Raw genomic sequence first — 23,981 nt, 5'->3', positions numbered from 1 at the left:
TTTTTCTCTCCCCTCCCACACCCAATCAGACTTCACTTGTTTACTCTATTCGGCTTCATAAAATTGGTCTGGAAGCTGCAAGAAATGTAGGAGAAGGGAAATCAAATTGCCAGAATCTGCGGAGATCTCTGCAGAGCCTTCCCCGGGCACCATCTTGGCCACCACCAAATTGTGTAATTCTCGTAGATGCCTCACATTAACTCTTGATTGTGTATTGTGTTCTCCTCAATTACATCGGCAATTTAATAAAGTTATTTTAACCCTTGTGGCGAGTGTTAATTGTTCTATAATCAATATATACTTTGTGTAGTTTCTGCGGAGTTTCTGCAAAGCATGAAAAAGTTGCCAATTTTGTGCAAAAATTTTGACATTTTTTCCACTTATATGCAACCATTCCCACTTTCCTGAAAGGGATATGGTGTGGGCAAGACCACTGGTGCCACCAGATTTATGATCCGGTGTAAATGATCCCTGAGATCTACGCCAGCTTTAAGCAGTGAAAATACATAGCCCAGCAGAGTGTGCACCGGATTCATGAGGAAGTATGCCCCCTCCTCATAAATGAAGCACACCCTTCACGAGTCTTCCTAAATCTGCCTCTTTTAACTATTTTGTTCTTATCCTAAGTTGTAGTCCGTAGTATTATACTTCAGAGCTGGATTTGGCAGTCTGCTGCTGACTTTTGGAACTAGGTTGGTGCTCACCTCATAGGGTGGGACCTCTGTCTCCAAAATTGCTGAGTTGATGGGTGTGCCAAAGTCTACAGGTTTTGTGATCGCTTTTGAGTTTGTGAAGATTGGCATACAGGAGCAGCTGTGGTCTAAAATCAAAGCTTGATTCTGGTTTGACTAGTGCAGTTTATTGGCATGCAGCAGCAGCTGTGGTCTAAAATCAAAGCTTGATTCTGGTTTGACTATTGCAGTTTATTGGCATACAGGAGCAGCTGTGGTCTAAAATCAAAGCTTGACTGGTTAGGCTATTGCAGTTTATTGGCATACAGGAGCAGCTGTGGTCTAAAATCAAAGCTTGACTGGTTAGGCTATTGCAGTTTATTGGCATACAGGAGCAGCTGTGGTCTAAAATCAAAGCGTGACTCTGGTTTAAAATCAAAGCGTGACTCTGGTTAGGCTATTGCAGTTTATTGTGGTGCTCTTTTTAATGCTCCCTCATTGTTGCCTCCTACATTTTAATGCTCCCTTCTTGTGGCCCCAACATGAAATTGCAGCTTGGGATCAGCAGGCTGGATCTAGTGATGTCACTACTTTGCTCGTACCTGCCTCCGAGCTAACATGAGGGGCACCCAGTTTCCGAATGATGAAGCAGGAATTGAATACTCCTGTGCTTCACCGAATTGTACTGAACTGCTCCATACTGAGACTGTTTCGCTGGGTCCAGGCCCATTGGGAGGTTTGTAAATGTGACAATTACAGAAAATTCAACATCAAACCTGCCACATATGAGAGAGTTTGCAGAAACGGAAAATGAGAACTGCAGGCTGCTATAAAATGTTACTTAGTCACAATAGCTCGGATTCCAAAATTCTAGGAATTCATGTTGTGCATAAAAAGAAATCCCTGCCTGACATGACAAATATCACAGAGCTGGAAAGTGAATTCTGTTCCAGGGACTTAAAACTTTTTAGCTGTTTTTCTTTCCATTTTTTTTTTTTTTATTCCCTTCCGGCTGCCAAATTCACTTTATCTGCAGGTGCGCCTATGTGCAAAGATGATTGAGAATCCTTCCTAATTAGACAAGGATCCTTGTGAAGACGCTCTGCTTTTACTCGGATGTGTCTGCTTTGAGGAGTCAAACTGCTGAAATGTCATAAAAAACAAGTCGCACAGTGAGCCGGATTTCCCTTGAGATAACCTTCAGCGCTGATGTTGTTTCGTGTTATTGTTAGTTTTTTTTTCACAAGTTGGAAAATTGATAAAAACCACTAAATGATCGTCTCATCTCTACAGTGAGAAAACTGTCACCTAAACCTCGGCGCGGTCCGGAGAGCGAGAAGCTTCGTTCTGCAATATTACTCTCTTATCTCTCCATCCTTCCATTCATCTCTATTTATCTTGGGTATGGGTTTACCTATAGTTTGGTCAGTTTATGGCTAGTTTCATCATTTTTATGTCCATTGTTCTGATCTGTCAGGTGATCAGAGCAATGGACGTTAAGCTAACCTTATTCTTGGAATGGTGACTTGGACGCTTTTATTCCAGTCATGTTGTGCCTTTCCATTGCTGATGTTAACGGAGACTAGAAGGATTGTCTGAGAACTGGCGATGGGTAAAAGGACAGATAAGTAGCAGAAAAAAGAAGCAAGCTGCCCTATCTTGCTGCGGATTCCGGGGCTTACTCAGCCGCGGCCTGAGGCTCCCTCCCAATTAGGCCCATTCTTCAGGCCTAATCCGGAGCAAAATGCTACGACCAGATGCTGGTGCACTGCATTGGCATCTTGTCGTGGCTAGCCGCGCGGAATGCAAATTCCGCCGTGTCAACTCACCCTTTATATTGCCCTGAGCACTCGATTCAGAGTTGGAGTTAACTTTGTCACATCACTTAGATGTGTGTGATGCCAAGGGCTTGCCATGACAGCCAGAGGCCTGACAGTGCCTTCCTACCATGTTCAGATGCCTATTAGGCCCAGCCAAAGGCAGAACCTAATAGGTCTATGTCAAAAAGTGCATTACACAAGTATCTAGCAATCATACTTGCCTTGTGAGACTGAAAAAAGTGTAGGTAAATTTTTTAACCATTTAAAAAATATATAAAAAAATATGTTTAAGTTTTCCCAATTTTAAAAAAAAAAAAAAATTGTCCTTAAAGGTGAATGCTGTAAAATAATAATAATAATAAAAAAAATTAACCAGTACTGGAAATTTTTTTTTTTTAATTGTCTCATCTCCCCTCCCCCACCAAAGAGAGGAATAAAAAGTAATATTGTACTAACCCCAATATGATGCCAATTTAGACTATAGCATGCCCCACAAAAAATGAGTCCTTACAGTACTCCATCATTGAAAAAAGAGTGGTAAAAATCTATGACCTTGTAATGACCCGCAGGGAAATCAATATTTTGTTGGCCTCAGAGTGCACCATAAGACCCCTAAACTCAAAATAGTAGATATAAGGCCACGTGTGCATGTGCTGTGTCTGTTGTAAAATATCAGACAACACGTGGATCATCTCCGTCTGCCTTGACGGCCCCATTTACTTCATAGGAACTGTCCTTCGTTTTGCCCCCAGATCAGAGCCCCTGATAATACACAGGCGTGTGTATGTGACCATAGAAAATAATGGTGGCCGTAAAAAACGTGGCTACCACACTGACTGAGCCCACATTCCCAAACAGTAGAAACTAAACAAAAGTACCCCCAGAATACTCCCAGTGCTGTAAAAAAAAGTGAACCTCATCCTGCAGAAAACAAGCCCCCAAATGGTTATGTTCCCATTGAAGTAAAAGTTTATGGCTTTTTGCATATGGCTGAAATTGCGCATCCCCCCCCCCCTTGTGGCCTAGGTTTACTAATAACGAGATAACAAAAGACAAAAATGCAAATCTGCTGTAACTTCCGACTGTTTAGTCTTTTAGTTGACCTTGAACCCAAGTTTTTACAACACAACTTTGGCAAATTTTTAGCCCACTGTGGTGCAATTTAAGCCACGCCCTGTTTCCCAGTTTTCACGCCCACATCTAGCAAGTTGAAAAATTTTAGCCCAGGTTGTACCAAAGATGTGCCATGTTTCTGCCAGTGTGATAAATGTGGACCCGTGCCAGCTGTATGAAGAATCTAAGGAGCGGGCCTTGTTCTGCTGGGTAGTCGTCGTCCTCCCGCCCCGCTGTGATATAGAGGCAGACGCAGCCATGTACGCGCCCCTCGCCTCTGATCACAGGCCTCTATCATTAGTTCTGCTGTCAGGTCTCCGCTGAACGTTGCATTGATTGGTACCGAAACTTGAAAATGAAAGTTTTGAGGTTTTGTTTGATGTGCGCGCCGGCGTGGTTGTAAATGATGTTTTATGATTAAGACAATGTCTCCTGCTAATTATATCATAACCTTTTACTGTAGGCCTGATTAATGAGATGCAAATGAAACTTCCCCGAGTCAGTAAATAGAAAATGTGCCGCTTTACGCTCTCCGAGATGCATTAAGTGTCTCTCCTTTACAAATGGAACGGCGTCTTAATTTATATGGATAGATATTCCGTAACTTCATCTTCTATAAATGTGTAAGCAGACGGAGGGACATAAATCTTTAGCGCGCAGAGGCTGCACAAAATACTTGAATATGAATGGGGCTGAATAGCGTAATGCCATGTGTAAGCGTCATAGGCACAGCGCCCCTAGTGGAGACTGTTTTAAATTTGTCACCAAACTAGGGTTTATCCTCCTAGCATAGCAGCAATTGAACTCCGTTCGGGGTTTCCATCCCCAATTTTGAAAATCCGGTCCAAAGGTAACCACGTTTTACGAAGGTGAACTTTCCATTTTTTTTGGGTTCCCAAGAGAATCTGAAGAACAGAAAACGGTACGCTAGTGTGCACCTGGCCTAAGTGTTCAAGTGCTAGAGCATTTACTAAGTGGATCCCTGGTTCGGGCCTGCAAAAGAACATGTACTAGTTACAAGATCCCTCAGGACGGTATTGAGATGCGTATTGCTTGTAACCCATCGTGAGACATTTACGTCTATAACCCATTGGACGACCCCTTTAAATACACATTAATATATTTTCTGTTACATAAAAGCACCAAATTGATCAAGGCATTGGAGAGGTTAAAGCGTTCCTAAAATGTCAAAAAAACTTGTGGTGTTAATAAATATTATAATATTTGTTTGGCTCCTTTATGTGAAATCCGGTGCTTAAATCCATTTCTGTTCCCTTATTGTTTTCCTTTGCTTTAATCTGTACACTGCTGTATACTGGGGTAGGGGTATACGGGCTCTTGTATGGCACGTGGACGCTGAAGCTGGAGCAGGTGACTCCGGACACTTACATGTTAAACACTGTAACATTTAGTACAGTGCACCCGGCGCCATGTGAAATGAGACACAGATTTACATAGAGTATGTCCAGAGATATCACCAGTTGTAAGCACAGTGACGATATCTCTGGAAATTATATAGTTAGAACTGCAATCCTGGTGTCATATGGAAGATGAGATACTTAGTAGCAATGTGTTGTGTTTTATAAATGCCTGAGCTATAACAAAATGAGGTGACCCCCTCCCCCAACCTCAAGAGCCCCCCCCAAAAAACCTGAACACCAGTGAGAAGCAGTGTATTCATTTAGATCTCTTAGAAAAACATGGAAACGAAGAGCCAAATTTCATGGAAAGGAGCAAAATTTTGTTGTTTTAAGAAATTTTTTTAATATACTTTGAGTCACAAAGTTGCCAAAAAATAAAATTTTAGATTATTTAGGTGTCCTGTAAGTTATCATGTCGCTTACTTTATAGAGCACTTTGCCGATGTTGTCAACATTCAATGACTTTAGAAGGGCTCAGAATCTAAATTCAGTATCAGTATGTGTTTGAGAGTTTGTAGGTAAACCAAAGTACCAAGAAGAAACCCGCACAAACACGGTGAGAATATACAAACTCGACGCAGACGTTGTCCTTGGTGGGATTCGAACCCAGGACTCCAGCACTGCAAGGCAGCAATGCTAACCAGTCTGACATCTGCAGGAACCTACAGCTGACACCTATTGTGGATGTTGCATTCAGAGATTAAAGGGGACCTGTGTAATTGATTTGGGACACATAACCACCCACAGGTCTTTATAGGGTGTAATGTCCCAAATCGCCCCTTCTGTGCCTGCATTTAAGAAACTGAGATGAGTCCAATGAATCTCACCTGACTCTTCTCTTTTGCTCCCGATAACTGTGCAGTTTTGCATAGACGTTGCAGACTTATACCCTGGCATACCTGCACATGCGCTCTGAAGCTGCTGTGTTCTTCATGGGTGCAGGGAGTACAGGCACAGAAAACAGAGTATAAAGGTTGTGATTACAGATGGCTTTACAACAGGACCTGTGAGTAGTTTAGTGTCCCAATCGCCCTGATCGATTCCTATTAAACAATTCCCGTACATTTTATGTTTTCTCTCTTTCTCCTTCCTTTACGCTCCTCAAACAACCTGCACAGATTCTGCACAAGTTCCCTTGACAGTTCCCCACCATACTGTTGCCTTTCCATGTCAGTAACCTGGCCGGGCGGGTGAGGCCATTCATCACATGCGCTTCCTACATTCTACAACTTCTTGGATCCTGCTTTTTAATAGGTTCGCCGTGTCACTTGTCAGCCCGTCTTGTGTTTCAGCTGCCGTTGCTTTGCTGACATTTTTGTCATTCCTGCTTTGCAGTGGCGAGCGTACAGAAGAGTTAGGTGCTGTCATCCCTCGTGGAACTCAGGACAGTCATTTATTTTTCTCCTTCCTCCAGCCACATCCAGACTTCTCTAATGATTCTGTGTTTTCTCGCAACACACAACGTCCCATGTTTCCAGCTATAAAAAGTTTTAAAAAAAATGAAAGTTTGTCCGGCAGAAGCGATGGGTTAATAACGGCATCATTACAGCGCTATCACAGTTATGACTTGTAACCCAGGCCCCTCGCTCTCTACTGGAGCTGATGTGGACTCCGGCTGCCGGCCTGTAATTGCTATGTTTACTGGGGAATTGGGACAGAACTCTTTATGCGAAGACCCCAGACTGCAATTTACTTGGTTTTCGAACACTTACTTTAATGATCTGCAACGTTTATAGTCGTGCTCAGAGATGTGATGCTTTTTCTCCCTCCATGCGGTTCGTGTGTGTGTGGATTAAACACATAAACTATATACAGGCGCTTGCTTTTTGTACAGCTTGGCCGGTGTCCTTGCAGAGTCCCCTTTCATTAAAAGGGGGTTCCGAGACTCGGGTACATTTCAGAAAATGTAAGAGACTGTTTCCTCAGTGACTCCCATCTGTTGCATCCAACGCCAGTCCACTGGGTACTAATGTCAGATGACTATGGCACCCAATGATGGCTTAGACCAAGTTTACATCCCATGATTGGTTGGCAGTCTGCAAATCTCTACCATATCAGACTCCCCGGGAACCTGAAAGGTAAGATGTCACTTGGTGTTCGATCAGTTCCTTACACAGCAGGGTTAATAGTTTATATAATAAGTTTATATAATGAAGTTATTGCACTATTAACCCTTCTGTTTCTGAGTATTATTACTGTGTAGCGTGTTCATGTCTTACCTGAACCTTTTGCACCGCTATAGTCAGCAATTCAAAAACAGATGTCTTTGTCAACCGGAGGCAGTACATGTGTGTCAGAAAACTGCACAAACAACAATCACAAAGACTCTGGGCATGTTTCATCAGCAGAAAAAAAAAAAAAAAAAATAGGGATATGGATAGCTAGTAGTGCTGACGTCAGCACCATGGACAGCTCCTGCAATGTGCAGTCTACTACATGAACTACTTTGTATGAGCACTTCAAGAGTAGATGAATCAAAATTATTTTAAGGACTAGTTCACATGGGGCGCGGATATTGGTCCTGATTGTGATGTGGGAAGCCGCGTCACTATCGGGCCAAAATGCGCCTGCCATGACTGTCGTGGTTTCCAACAGTTGCAGCTTGCCGCTCCGGAGTAGGCCCAAATGCGTGGGCCTAGTCTGGAGGGTGCTGCCGCGAGGCGGATGCCGTGGGCTGAATAAGCCGCGGAATCCGCCTGGAGAAAGGGCAGCTTGCTTCTTTTTTCTGTGAGCGGCAACATGCCGCTCACGAACAAAAGTAAGCTGGCGGTCTTCATTGACCACCATTGTGAGGGGGCGGATTCTGACGCCCCCTCTTGCCCCGTTTCAACGAGTCCTTAGAGGTACCCGAGTTTCCATGAAATGCTGAAATCTGTGTAAGGTCTTGCCGGTCAGTCTGTTCTGACTGTATAGGCCTTCATACATAATACTCTATCAGCTTTTCTGCATCATTATGGCCGCTGTACATTTTACATGGTCTCTGAGGCAGGGAATGTGAACAATAGGGAGCAGTCTGCCCCTCCCCTGTCCATTATAACTACTACTGGTTTATGTGCATGAAATCTTGCCAGGAGTGACTGTAGTATATTAAACCAATAATGGAGAAAATCCCAAGTGAGCATACTATAGAACAGTGGTGTCAAACTTATTTTCGCCTAGCACCCCATCACCCCATCCCATTATTGTCTTCAAAGGGTCTTTCGTGATTCTGCAACTGTATAAATGTAGCCAGTTGTGTAGTTACATTTATAGCCCATATAGGGCAATTCTAACCTCAAAACGGGTTTGTAAAAATGCTTACTTATTCTGTTTTCTTATACTAACCCCCCTCTACTAACTATGCTGTGCCCCTACTTACTGGCCGAACGCTTTCCAAAGGCCTGCAATGGCTGCCTCTGTCTACATATCAGCACCAGATATACCAACTGGCATGGTGCTAAAAGACAAGTTGTCAAGTCACAGGGGGTCTCGGTTATTGGACCTCCACAGATCTAATGTTAATGACCCCTTTACACAATTACGTCAGTTTCCAACAGATTTGTAGTTGTTACCTGGTGCATTTTTGAGCTGTGCAAGTGATGGACTATACAGCCCAATACTTTCAAGGGATTCTACCATTAAAATCATTTTTTTTCTCGTTGACATGGGCGGTCAAGCTTCTAGGCCTCGGACAGAGCCAACTGCGCAAGAAAAATGGCCGCTTACACAGTAAGTAAGCAGCCATTTTCTTGTGGCCTGTGGGCATGTGCTGTCGGCTCTGCCCTAGGCCCGAAGCCTAGAAGTTTGACCGCACGCGCCAGAAGAAGACGCCGTTGCTGAAGAAGATGGAGGCAGAGCTGGAGGGTTCTCTCGCAGCATTGGGGACACCCCCAGTGCTGTTTGAGCGCTGGGGCCTTCCCCCAGTGCTGCAAGAGAACTCATTTGCATACCGACAAAATCCGGGATTTCTACCGAACGGCGGCGTGGGGAAGACATCTAAAGGTAGCAGAAGAAGAGTCTTTCTTAAAGCTATTCCGACGTGTCGACGAGAAAAAATTCGATTTTAATGGTAGAATCCCTTTAAGCTTATATCCACAGGTACAGTCAATCTTTTTTGTTCTTTTTCCACTGATTTTGCAATCTTGCAACCGAAAAAAAACATGAAATGACTTCCCTGCATCATGTGAATACATCCTAATTAAAATAAAATCTGGAAAAGCTCTCGATTAGAAAAAAAAAACAGGGATTGCAAAGTTGTCAAATGCCTCCATTAATTGACCAAGTATTATTTTTATTGTGGCAGTCAATTAGCAAATAGAATAATTAAGTATGTAATTGAGCAGTAATTACATCTCTGGCATGAAGGTAATCAGTTTCATTTAGCGCTGATGTCATATCCTGAACGCTCAGTTAAATGGCCGCACTTAGCCCGCTGCCGAGGGGAGCCGTATTTGTTCAGGCTCTCCAAGTCATTCGTGACTTCCCACAACAAATGAAACTTTACTTAATGACTACAATACCCTCTATGAAATCAATTAAATGGTTCACTTTCAGCCTCCACTAAATTAATATGTATTCAATTACCAAAGCAACTAATGTAGTGTAATGTAGAATTTATTACCGCCAAGAAATCACTCTGGTGCAATTCCTTGTCATGCTTGGATTATTTTAACAGATTGTTGTGTTACAGATCATATTTAGTGCATTGCATAGCTTTATTATTGCTTTTAGTGCCCGGCTGGGTTAACCCACTTAAAGGGGCGTTCCCATTCTTATCTTTGTTTGGTTTTAGTTAAAGAGAATGTGTCTCCAAGACCTAGGTAATAGGCTAGGGTTGCCAGTGTTTTGTCCTTGTTAAGCCTCGCATAGCTATGTGTCTCCCTTTGCTCCTAATCTTACCTGGCTCTGCATTGGTTGCACTCGCTGATGCTCATATTCTTAGCGCATGCGCGGTTCGTGGCACCACAACAGTGCTGCGTATGTGCTAAGATATGAGCAATGGTGAATACCACAGAGCTAGGGTTGAGGGATCAGAAAAGAAGATCGGATCCCGATCGGCTGGAAAAGGATCGAAAATCGGATTTAAAATCGATCCTGAAATCTCAAGATCGGCTCAACCCTACACAAAGCTCAACGCTATAAATTAGGTGTACATTTCCTGGCCCTGTCAGTCGGAGCAAGGGGCAGAGAGCGGTACAGAGTGATGGGACCATCCAGGAGCAGACCTGTTCCTATCACTGGATGGTGGTTGCAAGAACAGGACTGGAGTGAGGTCACCATGGATTCAAGTGCTAGGATGCGGACCAAGCCAGGAATCCGTTCAGGAACCATGCTAAACATATCCAAGGTTAAAGACAAGAACATAATCAGACAAAGCCAAGAATCAAATCCAGAAGGAACATCACAAGGAGCCAGGAACATCAATCAGGTTTGAAGCAAACTTGATACCAAGAGTAAGTAAACTCGAAAACAAACATGGAACTTGTTGGCTCGAGGCAAAATCCACAGAGACAAAGAGCCAGATGGGACAGGAGCCATGAGCAACAGATCTTTGGACCCTCAAATAACCTTCAGGCGGTGAATGCTACAGCAGGTAGGGATTAGATGGCAGAACAGCAGTGACTCTCAGTAGGGAAAGATTTTGATATTTTTGCAAATATTTTTGGCATTAAGATATAGGACTTCATAAGGGTATTCCATCTATATCCCAATCCTAATGATTTCAAGTCGTCACTTACACTATGATTTTCTTTTTCTTGGTTTCTGATTCTGGTTCTGGAAGGCAGTGGCAAAAAGTTAGTCGTTGCCAGGAAATGTAAATCACCTTACTATTTTCGGTGGCTTTTTTATGTTGGACCTGGCGTTTTGTGCGGTTTCAGACCCTGGGTGATATGATCAGAACCAGCCCGTTCCGATGAAGTCTCCAGCTTCTTCTGCATCTCTCATTTTTAAAGGTAGTTTCCTCTGCTATGAGGCCGGGCAGATTATAAGAAGGCTAGTCTTATGTCACAGGTAGCTAGTGGTGAGAACGAGAAAGGAGGGCAAACGTGTAGCCTCCCGGGGGCATCAGGTAGTTCCTATCTCATGACCCGGGAGAAGCAACTGGTTCCAATCTCATGACCCGAGGACATCAGCTGGTTCCAATCTCATGACCTGGGGGCAGCAGCTGGTTCCAATCTCATGACCCGAGGACAGCAGCTGGTTCCGATCTCATGACCCGGGAGCAGCAACTGGTTCCTATCTCATGACCTGGGGGCTGCAGCTGGTTCCTATCTCATGGCCCGAGGGCAGCAGCTGGTTCCAATCTCATGACCTGGGGGCAGCAACTGGTTCCTATCTCATGACCCGAGGACAGCAGCTGGTTCCTATCTCATGACCTGAGGACAGCAGCTTGTTCCAATCTCACGACCCAGGGCAGCAGCTGGTTCCAATCTCATGACCCGGGGACAGCAGCTGGTTCCAATCTCATGACTTTGGGGGCAGCAACTGGTTCCAATCTCATGACTCGGGGCAGCAACTGGTTCCAATCTCATGACTCGGGGCATCAGCTGGTTCCTATCTCATGACCCGGGGGCAGCAGCTGGTTCCAATCTCATGACCCAGGGACAGCAGCTGGTTCCAATCTCATGACCCGGGGGCAGCAGCTGGTTCCAATCTCATGACCCAGGGACAGCAGCTGGTTCCAATCTCATGACCCAGGGACAGCAGCTGGTTCCAATCTCATGAGACAGGGACAGTAGCTGGTTCCTATCTCATGACCCGGGGCATCAGCTGGTTCCTATCTCATGACCTGGGGTCAGCAGCTGGTTCCAATCTCATGACCTGGGGGCAGCAACTGGTTCCAATCTCATGACCCAGGGGCAGAACTAGGCCTGGAACCCCTAGGACCAGTTTTCAATAAGTTGCCAAATGAAGCAAGTTTGTTTCCACTCTCCGGACAACCCCTTGAAGACTCTTCTTTTTATATCTTGTGGTTACATGTTCCATCATGAGACTCAGCCTTGCCCCATTCAGCCATATTCATTGGATTTGACCCACTATGATCTGATGGCAGGGCGCTCTTAGTATACTTTTCTCATTTCCATAACTCTTACAGAGAGACTAAAGGGGAAATAGAAAACCTTTGATGAATGTCGCGCCATTGCATCTCCGTAAGCTTCTGCAACTCCGAGCTTTGTTAACTAATGGAGTCTGAGCTGCAAACATTAATTTCTAACTTGTATCCCGCTCCTCGTGTGAAAAGCATTGACAGCGCCCGCAGTACGAGGACAAATGTTTACAATGTGTCTCAGTTGTGGCCTCCTCGCTCCGCTCTTGAGTCTACCGCATAGCCAAACAAAGTTTCCCGGCCGCCTCCAGGTTAGACGCTAATTACGGATCGGTTTGTAAAGTCGCAGGTCACCGAGGTTTTAGAAATTCCAGTCCATAATTATCATCGCTAATTGCCAATTCAGTCTGATGTTGACAGCTCCATCTTCGCCAAATCTGAATTTAAGATGTGTCCCTGTGCGTAATGACAGAATCATCTATAATACATGAAAATAAGTTCTTTAATCCTCAATTTCAATTAGATATTCTGTTTAAAGCCCATAGTATCTCTTTTTTTATAATTTTATTTTTGTTTTAAAAGAAAAAGTGTGATGAGAACTCTGTGAAAAGGAAGAATTTAACAAAACGTCAGCCGTGTGTAGCGGCGATTCAAACGTCAGCCGTGTGTAGCGACAAGTCACTTGTATGATTGATATTTTTCATTGTATTTTTGGAATTTGGATGTATATATATATATTTTTTTTTTTAATGGACCTTTGTGTTTTTCCACTTTTTATTTTATATTAATATAATGCATAGTCTTACCCACTGAGCGCCCCTAAGTCATGTCTCCATCCCTGCTCCTGTGGGTCCTACCCATATCCCCTTGTTCTCCCAAATTGGGTCTCTGCGATGACGTGGGGCTCGTCAATGTCACAACACTAAGACTCAAAACACCAATGGGGATCCCTAGATGTTAGCCCGAAGACCTGAAGAAGATGCCGAGGGTCCACTGACGCTCAGGAGAGGCGAGTATAATTGGTTCTTTTACCTAATCTCTCCTGGGCCTTTACGGCTTATACTCTCGGGTCTGCATAGTTCCAGAGTATAATAGTGTTTCGTGGAAGTTTGGTGTTTGGCCGTACTTGAAACTTTTGGAAATTTTGGGTTGGATCTGGTTCCAAACCAATCAGTTTGCTCATTACTACTCTTAATGACCAGGACAGCAGAGAAACATCTGAAATCCAGCAACATTCCGCTGAATCTGGAACGGTTGTCAGATATGAAGGACCTGCTGTGGACCCAACAACTTAGGGGACTTGTGTTGACACAGAAGTAATATACAGTTACATTTCTGCAACATCGTTGTGGTTTTTATTTTTCATTGTTCTCTAATATCAATCCCTTCTGGTTACGCGTCCAGGTCACAGCATCACCATCTCCTGGGCCAGATAAGACGTAGACAGGGAAGTTATAAAGAACACAAAACAGTACAAGGATCTCATATAAAAATATAGAAATCTTATATACAATATGCACTATGTACGGTATTAATGTATATATTGTAAACACTGTTCCCCCAAAATTGGTCCGACTCCGCAGCCCTGGCCTAAGACACAACACAAAAGGAGACAAGTCTTCCCTGATTTATAATCTCCCATTTTAGCAAAGTTTCCAGGTCTTACTCCTCTTCCTGGTTACCTTTCCAGGTCAATCCCCATGGATTCTCTATATTCGGCCAGGTCGATTAGCACGTTAATGTCGTAGAACATTAATGATCTGACGTGACAAGGAAAATTGTGTCCTGGAAAGCTTGTCCTCTGTGTTCATCAATAGTCCGGCAGAACAGGCCTTGCTGGGCTTTAATTGCTTACTAATTGCACATTTACATCTGCTTTAAAATGGCCGGCCGCTATACAAGCCTGCGAGCGCATGTGAGGAGAAGACATGGCCAGAATAGTGATGTCTCATTATACATCCCGATCACAGATCAGACCTGTGCTTCACATTTACTGTGCACTAAATGTTTTATGGCGGCTTCTGCGCTGACTTGTTTCTCCAGGCCATTAAAAGCTATTGAATATCGGAATCATTTCTTTTACATCTGTGAATTTTAATGCTTCGCTGCTTCACTTTTATTATATTGTGTTCTTTTTATTTTTGCGGATTGTCCATGCATGGTTTATCAGTCCGCATACTCTTGTAACGGCTGCCTGCTATAGTTTTTGGGCATATTCTTAGCTCCATCTTAGGCTAGATTCACATTTGTATCGGTCTCTTCATTGTTCCGGTCTGTTGGGAGGACCCAAACAATGGAGAGCTGCCCCGCTAAGACGGTGAACCCTATTGACGATTTTATAGTAAAAGTGGCGCAGAGACGATATCACTATGAAGGTTAATGTCAAGGCCAATGTCAGGGGCTTCATTTTCATTTTACAACACCGGAATCATATTTGGATTGGATCAGACTAGAGATGAGCGAGTAGTATTTGATTGAATACCTCGCTGCCATAGGAAAGCGTGTAAGCGGACGATCACCAAGGGGTTAAGCGCATCGAATATTTTTTTTTGGGAGCTGTTTCTTCAAGCTCCTGGAAAGAAGAAGCGACTTGCTCATTCTACAGGCCGATTCGCCTCACGATTTGACCTGAAGACACTCCCTCCTCCCGACTGGGCCCATTCATTGGCCCTAATCCGGATCGGAGTGCACGGCTGGATGCCGGTGCACTGCATTAGCTACCCGTTTTTTGTTCCGGGAACCTGAGGCAGCCTGCCGGCTGCGTCCATTCATTCCTATGGCCGCGTGCTAATCGAATAGTACTCGCTCATCTCTATTTGCTACGTATTAATTTTCATAATATTTTTTTATGAATTAGAGAATCTTCCCCTCTTCTTTATGTATCTGTATGTATAGTTTGTATGTCTATCTACCCTTTCATTTCAAAGACCCCTCCCCAATGAATAACTTGAAGTTTGCAGGTGCCAACGTGCTCTTGGAAATAACTTCACGTCTAACACGACGGCCGCTCTGCTCAGCCGTCCTGGAGTTTACCATAGGGAAAGCTCTGATAAACTGGGAATGCAGAATGGAAATATCCTCCTCTGAAAGTGATGATAACGCTTTATTAGCCTCTATTGTCTTCTGCCAGAAATTGACGTTCAAATGAAACCAACTCAAAGGAGTATTTGTGACTATTTCAGAGAGTTGGTAATTGTCCCAAAACTGTTGTGTTTCTTTTTGGTATCGATAGAAGCCTCTTCTTTTATGTGTCGTTCACAATCCTCATTAGACTGGAATCTTCCCGCATTAGCCGTCCTGCTTAAAAGATAAATTGACTGTTTAAATGTGCGATAATGAAAATTCATTTGCCAAGGCTCTTCTTTATATGCAAGGCTTACAATCTTTAAAATAAAGCCTCAATTAGGCAGAAAATAAAGTCAAATACCTAAAGACGTCCGCGGAATGATTTTTCTGATATCAGCTGTTTTTTGTCTCGTCAAGTCTGCACAATGAAGGCAACTTTCTTCTTTGCCATCTTTTTTTTTCCTTTTTTTTATGTATTTTTTTGTTTGATATCTGGCTGGAGAACGAAGAAGCAGACATTCATTGTCTCCATTATAAAAAAGTCATTACTTAGAGGTCAATGTTTGTGTCGTCTTTGACTCTTTCTCAAAGAATCCTGTTGGCTCGGTGATGGTTAGAGCCTGACGTTATTGTATCCACAGTATGATCTCTTCGATTGTTTCTTATTGATATAACTTACAAACTTGGGTCGGAGTTCTAGAAAAGAGTCATCATTCAAACCTTATGGAACTTAGAGGACTTTTTACCACCTCCAAGTTTGACTTTTCACGTCAGGTATTAGATGCTGCTCCGCTGATTTGGGGACAGTTGCAATTTTTTCTCCAGCCCCCACCGTTCCTGAGCAACCATTGCTGTTCATTTTGGTGCCTGATATACTATTTAGTCTCTGTACTCTCAGGTGGGCGGTGTAGACAAGGGGTGTGAACCCTAACACTGGCTGCCTTCGATTGAAGATCTGAGTCACGCCCCCCTGCCTGACCCCACCCTTCTGGAACATCAGGCATCAAAACCAACTGCGCCTTTTGCTTGAGAACGCTGGTGGCTACAGAGAAAATTCTGTGCTGGAATCTATGGAGAGGCAACTGTTAAGTAATTGAATTGGAGGAGGAGGAGAAAGGTCCTCTTTTAAGGGGTAACTTTGCTACTAAAATGTATTCCCAATCGACAGAATAAGGGGTAATTAGCTTATTGGGGGTGGTCTGACTGCTGGAACCCCTACTGATCAACAAAACTGGGGTGGCGATTGGAAATTCACGCTTCTACTACTGGTACTACTGAAGATAACCAAGCACTGTACTTCCTATCTCTGGTGCTCATGTTAGGGAATAACTTGTTGTAAATGTAAGCTAACCTGGGGCTCTTATTTTGGCCAAGAGAAACTGCAATTATCCACACATTTCCATTGACCTCGATGACCATCCATGTAGGATGTAAATGGAGAATGGTCCACCCAACGACTAAGGGATGAATATGTTCTTAATTTATTTTAGAATGTAATGGTATGAACATTTTTAGACAAACATCTATGGTAAAATTCCTATAAATGCTATTGAGCCTTGCCTTAGGCTGAGCTCAATAGTAGTTGAGCATTGATAGGACTGAGATCCTTCAGAGGTCAATCGAAAGGCATTTGGTACAGAGGCATGAAAAGATGTAAAACTAACCTTACAGTTGTTGAGGAAATATCTGACGACGCATCTGAGAGCTTTACTATATTACTCAAACCCCTACTAGGAATAGTAAAACTACTCCAATGTCCAGAGAGTCCTTGGCCATTGGTTCCTCCAAGTATTGACTGTGATTGACCTCTTGGATACGCTCTACTGGGGTCGGGGGAATGGATTCTCTCAAGCACCAGTCAAAAAATGTCTCCGGATCTCCTTCAAAATGGTGGAGATGAGACCGGAGAGAATAGAGAGTAGGGCGCATGCAGGGTGCTGGTTTATAGGACCTTATTTTACCATGTTCCCCAGTATAGCCAATGAAATGGAGGCGTCTTCATAAGACAACTCTTCTTAGATCAGTAATGGTCATCGAAGCTCATTCTCTATATTCATAGAACACTGATTTTCAATGATTCACTTCTGAGATATTTTTTTCTGTTCATGTTCCAGGTTAAGCTGTCTCAGGCTTTGGAAGAAAGTGGTTTGCAAAAGCAAAGAGCAGAACAGGTAAGTGTTACCGGTTAGCGTTGAGCCATAGAATGATCTTACCTATCCGTGGATTTGTAAAAGCTTCTTAAAGGTTTAGTGAAGTGTCTCCTTCACTCGATATCCATGTACATTATTCTCTTTGATTCCTATAGAAGTACGTTCCATCCCACTGATTTCTATGGCGGCACCATCCCAGGGACCCCCCTTTAGGGCCCCTAACACACCTTAATTGTTGAACTTGCTACAAAATTTATGCAAAATTGCATATTTGCCGATCTTCCTCCTTTATCCTTACAAAGCACTGGAAATGGTGTTAATTCTACCCCGAAGAATTCTATGGTTCCTGGGGTCTCGTTTTTTTCTCCCCCTGAACGTGTAAGCATTAATGAGATTTTTTCCATCCATTTTCTAAACCTTGTGCTCTACGATTTAGTTACAAGCGGTGAGTCCCAGTGGTTGTAACTCGGATAAATTACCGACATGTAAAATCTCACAGTTCCAAATATAACTTAACCAATCTATGTCATATTTTTTTTCTATTTTTGTGAAGGAACGAGGCCCTGTTAGTTTAGTGTAATTCACCGAGGTTTGATCAAGGGCTGCCCCAGGGGCTTTTTAGCAGAGCGGGGGAAGAGATTGAGATGCAGAACTGTATAGATTGTACAATCTGTCATGTTTTCATTGTCTCTCATTTAGCTTAAGGTTTGTGGGTTTCCTCCGGGATCTCGGTCTTTGCTAATGGCCCCTGTGCCCCGGGGAGAGAAGCAAGGATTCATTTTCATGAAATATAACTTTAATTTGTTAAGGGGGGGGGGGGGGCTACCTGCATTATAATCTTCACAGAATAGTAATGGCATTAGGACGTGGTCCGTATTATGTCAGTGTCAACTAAAGGCTGGTACAACCCTCCTGGCATATGTGGCGACTTCTACTTCAACTGAATCAACTTGTGATCTGTATTGTCCTCTCTTGTCCCTTCCAACTTTTCCTCCTTCTATTTCATCCCTTCATTGGTTTCCTCTCTTCCTTATCCTCTTCCTACTTTGCTTTTTTTTTTACCCTATAGCCCAGAGGAGATTGCACACTGTGCATACAAGATTGAATGCACTTGATAAAGGGAATTCGTATCCCGAAACGCGTTGTGCCTTTTTACCCCGATAAACAAGAATACTAAACCTATCCTTTGGGTGGACTGAATGGATCCATTGTTTAAGAGCGCGGTTTGTCCATTCGCTACCCAAGGAGGTATCTACAGGGCATTTGTTTATCTACTTTGCTTTTTGTCCTTTTTTTCTTTCCTTTCAGGCTTTCCTTCCTTTCCTCGCGTTGGTTCCTTCTTCCTATCTTGGCCTTTTGCTTGTCTCTTTGTTCCTTTCCTCTCGCCCCTTACCTCTGCCCTCACACCCTTCCTTTTTACCTTCCTGCCCGCTCATTAGTCCCTTGCTTCGTTTCCTTTGCTCACTTCCCTCTTGCCACTTCCTTCCTTCCTCTCTTACCTCCTCTTTATTACTTACCTTTTGCCCCTTCCTCCTTTCCTTTATCCCTTTTCTTAACTTGTCTTCATTTTTTCCCTCCCTTTCATCTCGTCCATTCCTTCCTCTATCTCTTTTTTGCTCCTTTTTCTTCTTTTCTTTCCTTTCGCCCCATACCTCTGCCCTCAAACCCTTACTTTCTTCCCTCCTGCCCTCTCATCCATCCCTTGCCCCCTGTCCGTTGCCCCCTTTCCATTGCTCCCTTTCCATTGCTCCCTCTTGCCTCTTCCTTCCTCTCTCTCTGCCTCTTTCTTACTTACCTTTTTGCCCCTTCCTCCTTTCCTTTATCCCTTTTCTTCACTTCTGTCTTTATTTTTTCCTCCCTTTCCTCTCGTCTGTTCCTTCCTCTATCTCTTTTGCTCCTGTTTCTTCTTTTCTATCCTCTCACCCCTTACCTCTTCCTTCCAACCCTTACTTTCTTCCCTCCTGCCCTCTCATCCATCCCTTGCCCCCTTTCCGTTGCTCCCTTTCCCTTGCTCCCTCTTGCCTCTTCCTCTCTCTCTGCCTCTTTCTTACTTACCTTTTGCCCCTTCCTCCTTTCCTTTATCGCTTTTCTTCACTTCGGTCTTCATTTTCCCTCCATTTTCTCCCATCCCTTCCTCTTTCTCATCCTTTCCTGTCTTCATTATTCTGTGATTTCTGATCCCCACCAATCCCGGGAATGATTCCCTGTTCATATTTTTGCAGTTCACTTTACAGATAGAGTTTGGACTGTGCAAACTTATTTTTGTATAGATGGTCGGCGCCTTTAAGCATTTTTTTATTTTTAATATAAGTGCTGCTTTTTCTTGTATCATTATACAAATTATTGCATTATAGATGCATACAGCAAAATCCATCAAAACGGAAAACATTGTGGAAATTGGGCAATAAGGGTATTACAGTACTTGCATATTCTCTATTTTTGTTCTATGTAAGTGCCGTCAAATGGTGCTATTTACATTGTGAGAGAAACAAATTGTCCGCTCTTGTATCATATTCACAATGCGCCCGTACTGTTCGCTGAACGTTCTGGTTTGCACTTCATATACACACATGAGGCGTCAAACAAATGAAGTGTTCTCACCGGCTAAATTGGCAGAAAATGCCTAATTTAGACCAGTTTCCAATTTCTGTTCTCTCCCACCTCCTTGGGCATCACGCAGACATCTGTACCTTTTTTTGCAAAACAATGTTTTCCTGTAATTTCACTAAGTTTGTAGGAAAATGTGTGTCATGGAATTCAACTTTAATGTTTTTATGTGATAAATTGCAGAGAAAGCTGAAAGAATATTTTATTTTTTTTGCTTTCATACAAGGAATTTTTTGCTTTAGAAATCATAACAAGCAAGGAGACGAGGGGGCAGGGGAGCGTTTAGGTGGTCGGGGTCCAAGGAGCCTCAAAGCTGATTCATGGAAAGGCTTCTTTATTACTTGTTGGTTTGTATGGTGGCTGTATATGGCCAAAAATAGTGGCTGGGAACGGCTGACTAACCTTACAGACCAGATCTGTCATCAGATACGAAGTTGTGGGCATGGGGGTGGGATTGGTAATGTGGAGAGCCCAACAATCCTGTTCGAGAAACTGATGTCTCCATGCTATAAACTTAAGTAGTTTGTACAGGGTTAGAAAACACGGCTAATTCTTTCAAAAACATCATCGTACCTGTGCAATGTTTCTGGAAGTGATTGACTTTGTTTTTCTAATCTTGTCTTGTAAGATGCATAAGGGCCTGCACTGTTTCATTATTCCAGTATCATTGACCTTGTATGGCCACTTTGAAGGCCAGTATGGACTAAAATATGTGTGACTGTATCGGTGGAAGGTTCCTTTATCGGACCGTTCTTCATTGAACAAACGTTGTTTAGCCATCAAACGTATATCCTACACTAGGTTCACACTAGCATCCATCTAAGTATTATTCTGGTCTGTCATCGGACTCCATTGACCATAATGGAGTCCGTCAAGTGTTAAAGGGATCCTATCAGTCAGACACAATTTTTTTGTAGGTACCACGTCGGAATAGCCTTAAGAAGGCTATTCCTCTCCTACCTTTCGTCGTCTTCCCTGCGCCGTCGTTCGCCTACAATCCCAGTTCTTGTCTGTATATAAATGAGTTCTTTCGCAGCACTGGGGGCGGCCCCAATGCTGTGAGAGAACGCTCTCCAGCGTCACCTCCTCTTTTTCAGCAGCGTCATCTTCAGCCTCTTCTTACGGCGATGGCTTGTAACTTCTTGGCCTTGGGCAGAGCAGACTGCGCATGCCCACTGGCCACGAGAAAATGGCCACTTACAATACTGTGCAAGCCTGGAAGTTACAAGCCATCGCCGGAAGAAGAGGCTGAAGATGACGCTACTGAAGAAGAGGAGGCGACGCTGGAGAGAGTTCTATTGCACCATTAAAGCCGCCCCCAGTGCTGTCTGAGTGCTTGGGTCCGCCCCCAGTGCTGCGAGAGAGCTAATTTACATACCGACAAGAACCGGGATTGTAGGCGAACGGCGGCGCGGAGTAGACAACGAAAGGTAGGAGAGGAATAGCCTTTCTTAAAGCTATTCCGACGTGGTACTTAGAAAAAATAGTGTCTGACTGCTAGGATCCCTTTAAATCTGATACTGATGGAGGAAAAGGTTCTCCGTGCAGAACTTTTGCATCTCCCCTTTCAGGTGGACACTGTAACAGAGTCTCTGTGGCAGGTATGACCTTCGCCTAACGTCTTTAAGCCGTAAAAGCGACTCAATGACTTCTACTTTGTGGTGTTTTTGATTTTAGAAGGAAACCTTTTTGAAATGGCGGACCACGTACCTTTTTCCGAGTTGACCAAGTCGACTACAGCGCCTAATGAGCCTTGTGTCACGTTGTACATCACAACCGGTGGCGGTCTATCTAGTCAGTTTTACCGTAAGACGGAGAAAAAAAAAAAAAAGTTTCAGCTTCTTTAGCTAATTACACGAGACAAGACAAAGGCAGTTTGACTTTCTGGTATTAATTAACAAATCCATCACTAATTACCTTGGATAAGCACAACTCATGCTTCTTTCCCCAAACACAATTAATATGGCAACTCTAAGCGTCTGTAGGCCGCGCCGCTCTATCATTAACATACTTCACCCTAATTAGACACGGCCAGGAGTGGCTGTAGAAATGAGTTTCTGATAGCGGCTACGCAAAATCATCCAATGTTGCGAATCCTCGGCGGAATTAAGGCAAAAAGGATACATTTTCTGATCTCCGCAAAATGACAGCGGCAATTATGCCAGAATTATAATTATCGTATTTTTTTTAATTTTTATTTTTTTTTGCTAGGTGACCTTTTGCTTATTTATTTTTGATTCATTTGTTCTGTAATTGATATGCCTGTGGTGTTACTAAATGTTGGAGAGTCACCCCAAGGATTCACTTAGCGAAGGGATGAAGACTCATTCATCTCCAATTTGCAAAGTATTACAGCCAACATTCTTTAACACGATCGCTTTCTGAGGCGGATTCCTCTAGAGCCCGAGCGCTTCTTTATACATGGAGATGAGCTAGCTTGGAGGAATTATTGGGCATTTAGAGTTGGAAAAACATCAAGGAAACCCCGGGCGGATCATTAGCGACCAAAATATCCCGAATAGATCAATGTGATCATAGCAAATCATTGAAGCCAGCGGGATGGAGTCGTCTTTGGAAATCACGATTCACCAAAAGTTTAGTGAAAATTGTTCTTCGGTAGGATAATAGGAAAGAGCAGTCATGTCATCAAGCTGATCCATAGGGGTCCACAGACAGGGGTGTAGCTATAGGGGGCGCAACAAAAAATATACCACAATTCTAAACCACACAAGATAAGTAGAGGGCCCATTACTGGAGCTGCAAGTAACGAGACTTCTCACAGGTCTTTAATGGATGGCCTATAAGCATTCGTATTCGGTCCGGGGGAGTCGGCATGGGGATCCCCCAAACGGAATACAGAATGCAACTGCAAGCGGCGTGCAGTGAAAGCACACGGACTCCATAGACTATAATGGAGTCCATGTGCTTGCCGCCGGATCTCCACAGGGATCGTGCGGACAGGAAAGTAGTTCACTATTTACTTTCCTGTCCACAGGATTCGTGCGTGCAGCCGCGGCAAGCACACGGACCCTATTATAGTCTGAGGTCCATGTGCTTTTACTGCACACCGCTTGCAGTTGCGTTCGGTATTCCGTGCGGGGGTCTCCATACGGACTTCCGAACGCAGATGTGAACCAAGCATTAAGGATAGCCGTGGAGTGTCGCGAATATCAATTAAAATATTCAATCAAAAATTCCAGGGAACCCCCCCCCCCCCTTCCCCTTTTAGTTATATTCCTGCTTGGAAATTTTTGTAGCAAAATTTGGAACACTTTTGTACTTTTGGTTTTCCTGTTAGTGATGTCGGCCAGCGCAGCTCTCGCTGGGATTTCCATGAACATTTCTGGTCTGCTGAAGGTCCAATAACGGGTGGTAAAGCTATAACACAAAAAAATCCCTTAAACCCCATTTGGAGAATTCGGAGTATTATAATTTTTTTTTTTTTTTTAAAGTTCATCATCTCACGTACTGCAGCTCTCTATCCCCCTGCTGTCAGATCCTGGGCCCCCTGCTCTGTTGTTCTTCATGTTGACCCTTGGCCGATCACTGTCTTTACTTTAGGAGGTGACCAGTGAGGAATTACCACCTCCATTATTTAAAGGGAGTGTCTCACCAGGTGACTGACTCCCTTTAAAGCTCCTGAATTTTCTTTATTTTATTTGATGTATTCGACCAAAAAAACTTTAAACTTTTTCTGTGGCCATTTCAGTCGAGTTTCTTTTTTACTTTCTGAATGCTGCCGCTCTGTTTTCTATCTGTGGTGAGATCCCTATTGTTGCATTGTGTATCCCTTATATCCTTGTACTACCTGCATACAGTGTTCTGCACGCTCCCGGCGGCCACGGTTATCCCAGAGATGGCTGCAGCGGTCCCGTGTCCGGATGACAGATCTTCGCTCCTCACATGTAACCAATTATCATTACGCAGCAATATGTATTGTATGTATTTACCAGCCAATATGGACGGAAAACAGATTTTCTGCCGCTTACTGTGTGTGCAGAAGAGGGTTACAAATGGCGTTTACTATGAGAAATCCATAATGTGTGTGAGTGTCATCTGTAACATATGTGATAGTACATTATAGTGATGAATGCGGCATCCGGGTA

General features: G+C 43.6%; 1 protein-coding gene across 1 annotated transcript in view; it reads left to right on the top strand.

Moving 5' to 3' along the window:
* The window catches only part of MAD1L1 (mitotic arrest deficient 1 like 1), a 428,393-nt gene that overhangs the window by 162,367 nt on the left and 242,045 nt on the right, over nucleotides 1-23,981 (top strand). Inside the window, exon 13 of the mRNA XM_075284203.1 lies at nucleotides 17,233-17,289. Coding sequence (XP_075140304.1) covers nucleotides 17,233-17,289 — 57 coding nt within the window. The remainder of the gene's footprint in view (nucleotides 1-17,232; nucleotides 17,290-23,981) is intronic.

This window comes from Leptodactylus fuscus, chromosome 8 (genome assembly GCF_031893055.1).
Source record: "Leptodactylus fuscus isolate aLepFus1 chromosome 8, aLepFus1.hap2, whole genome shotgun sequence".
NCBI lineage: Eukaryota > Metazoa > Chordata > Amphibia > Anura > Leptodactylidae > Leptodactylus > Leptodactylus fuscus.
Note: the sequence above shows the minus strand (reverse complement) of the source record. Positions and strands in the feature narration are given on the sequence as shown.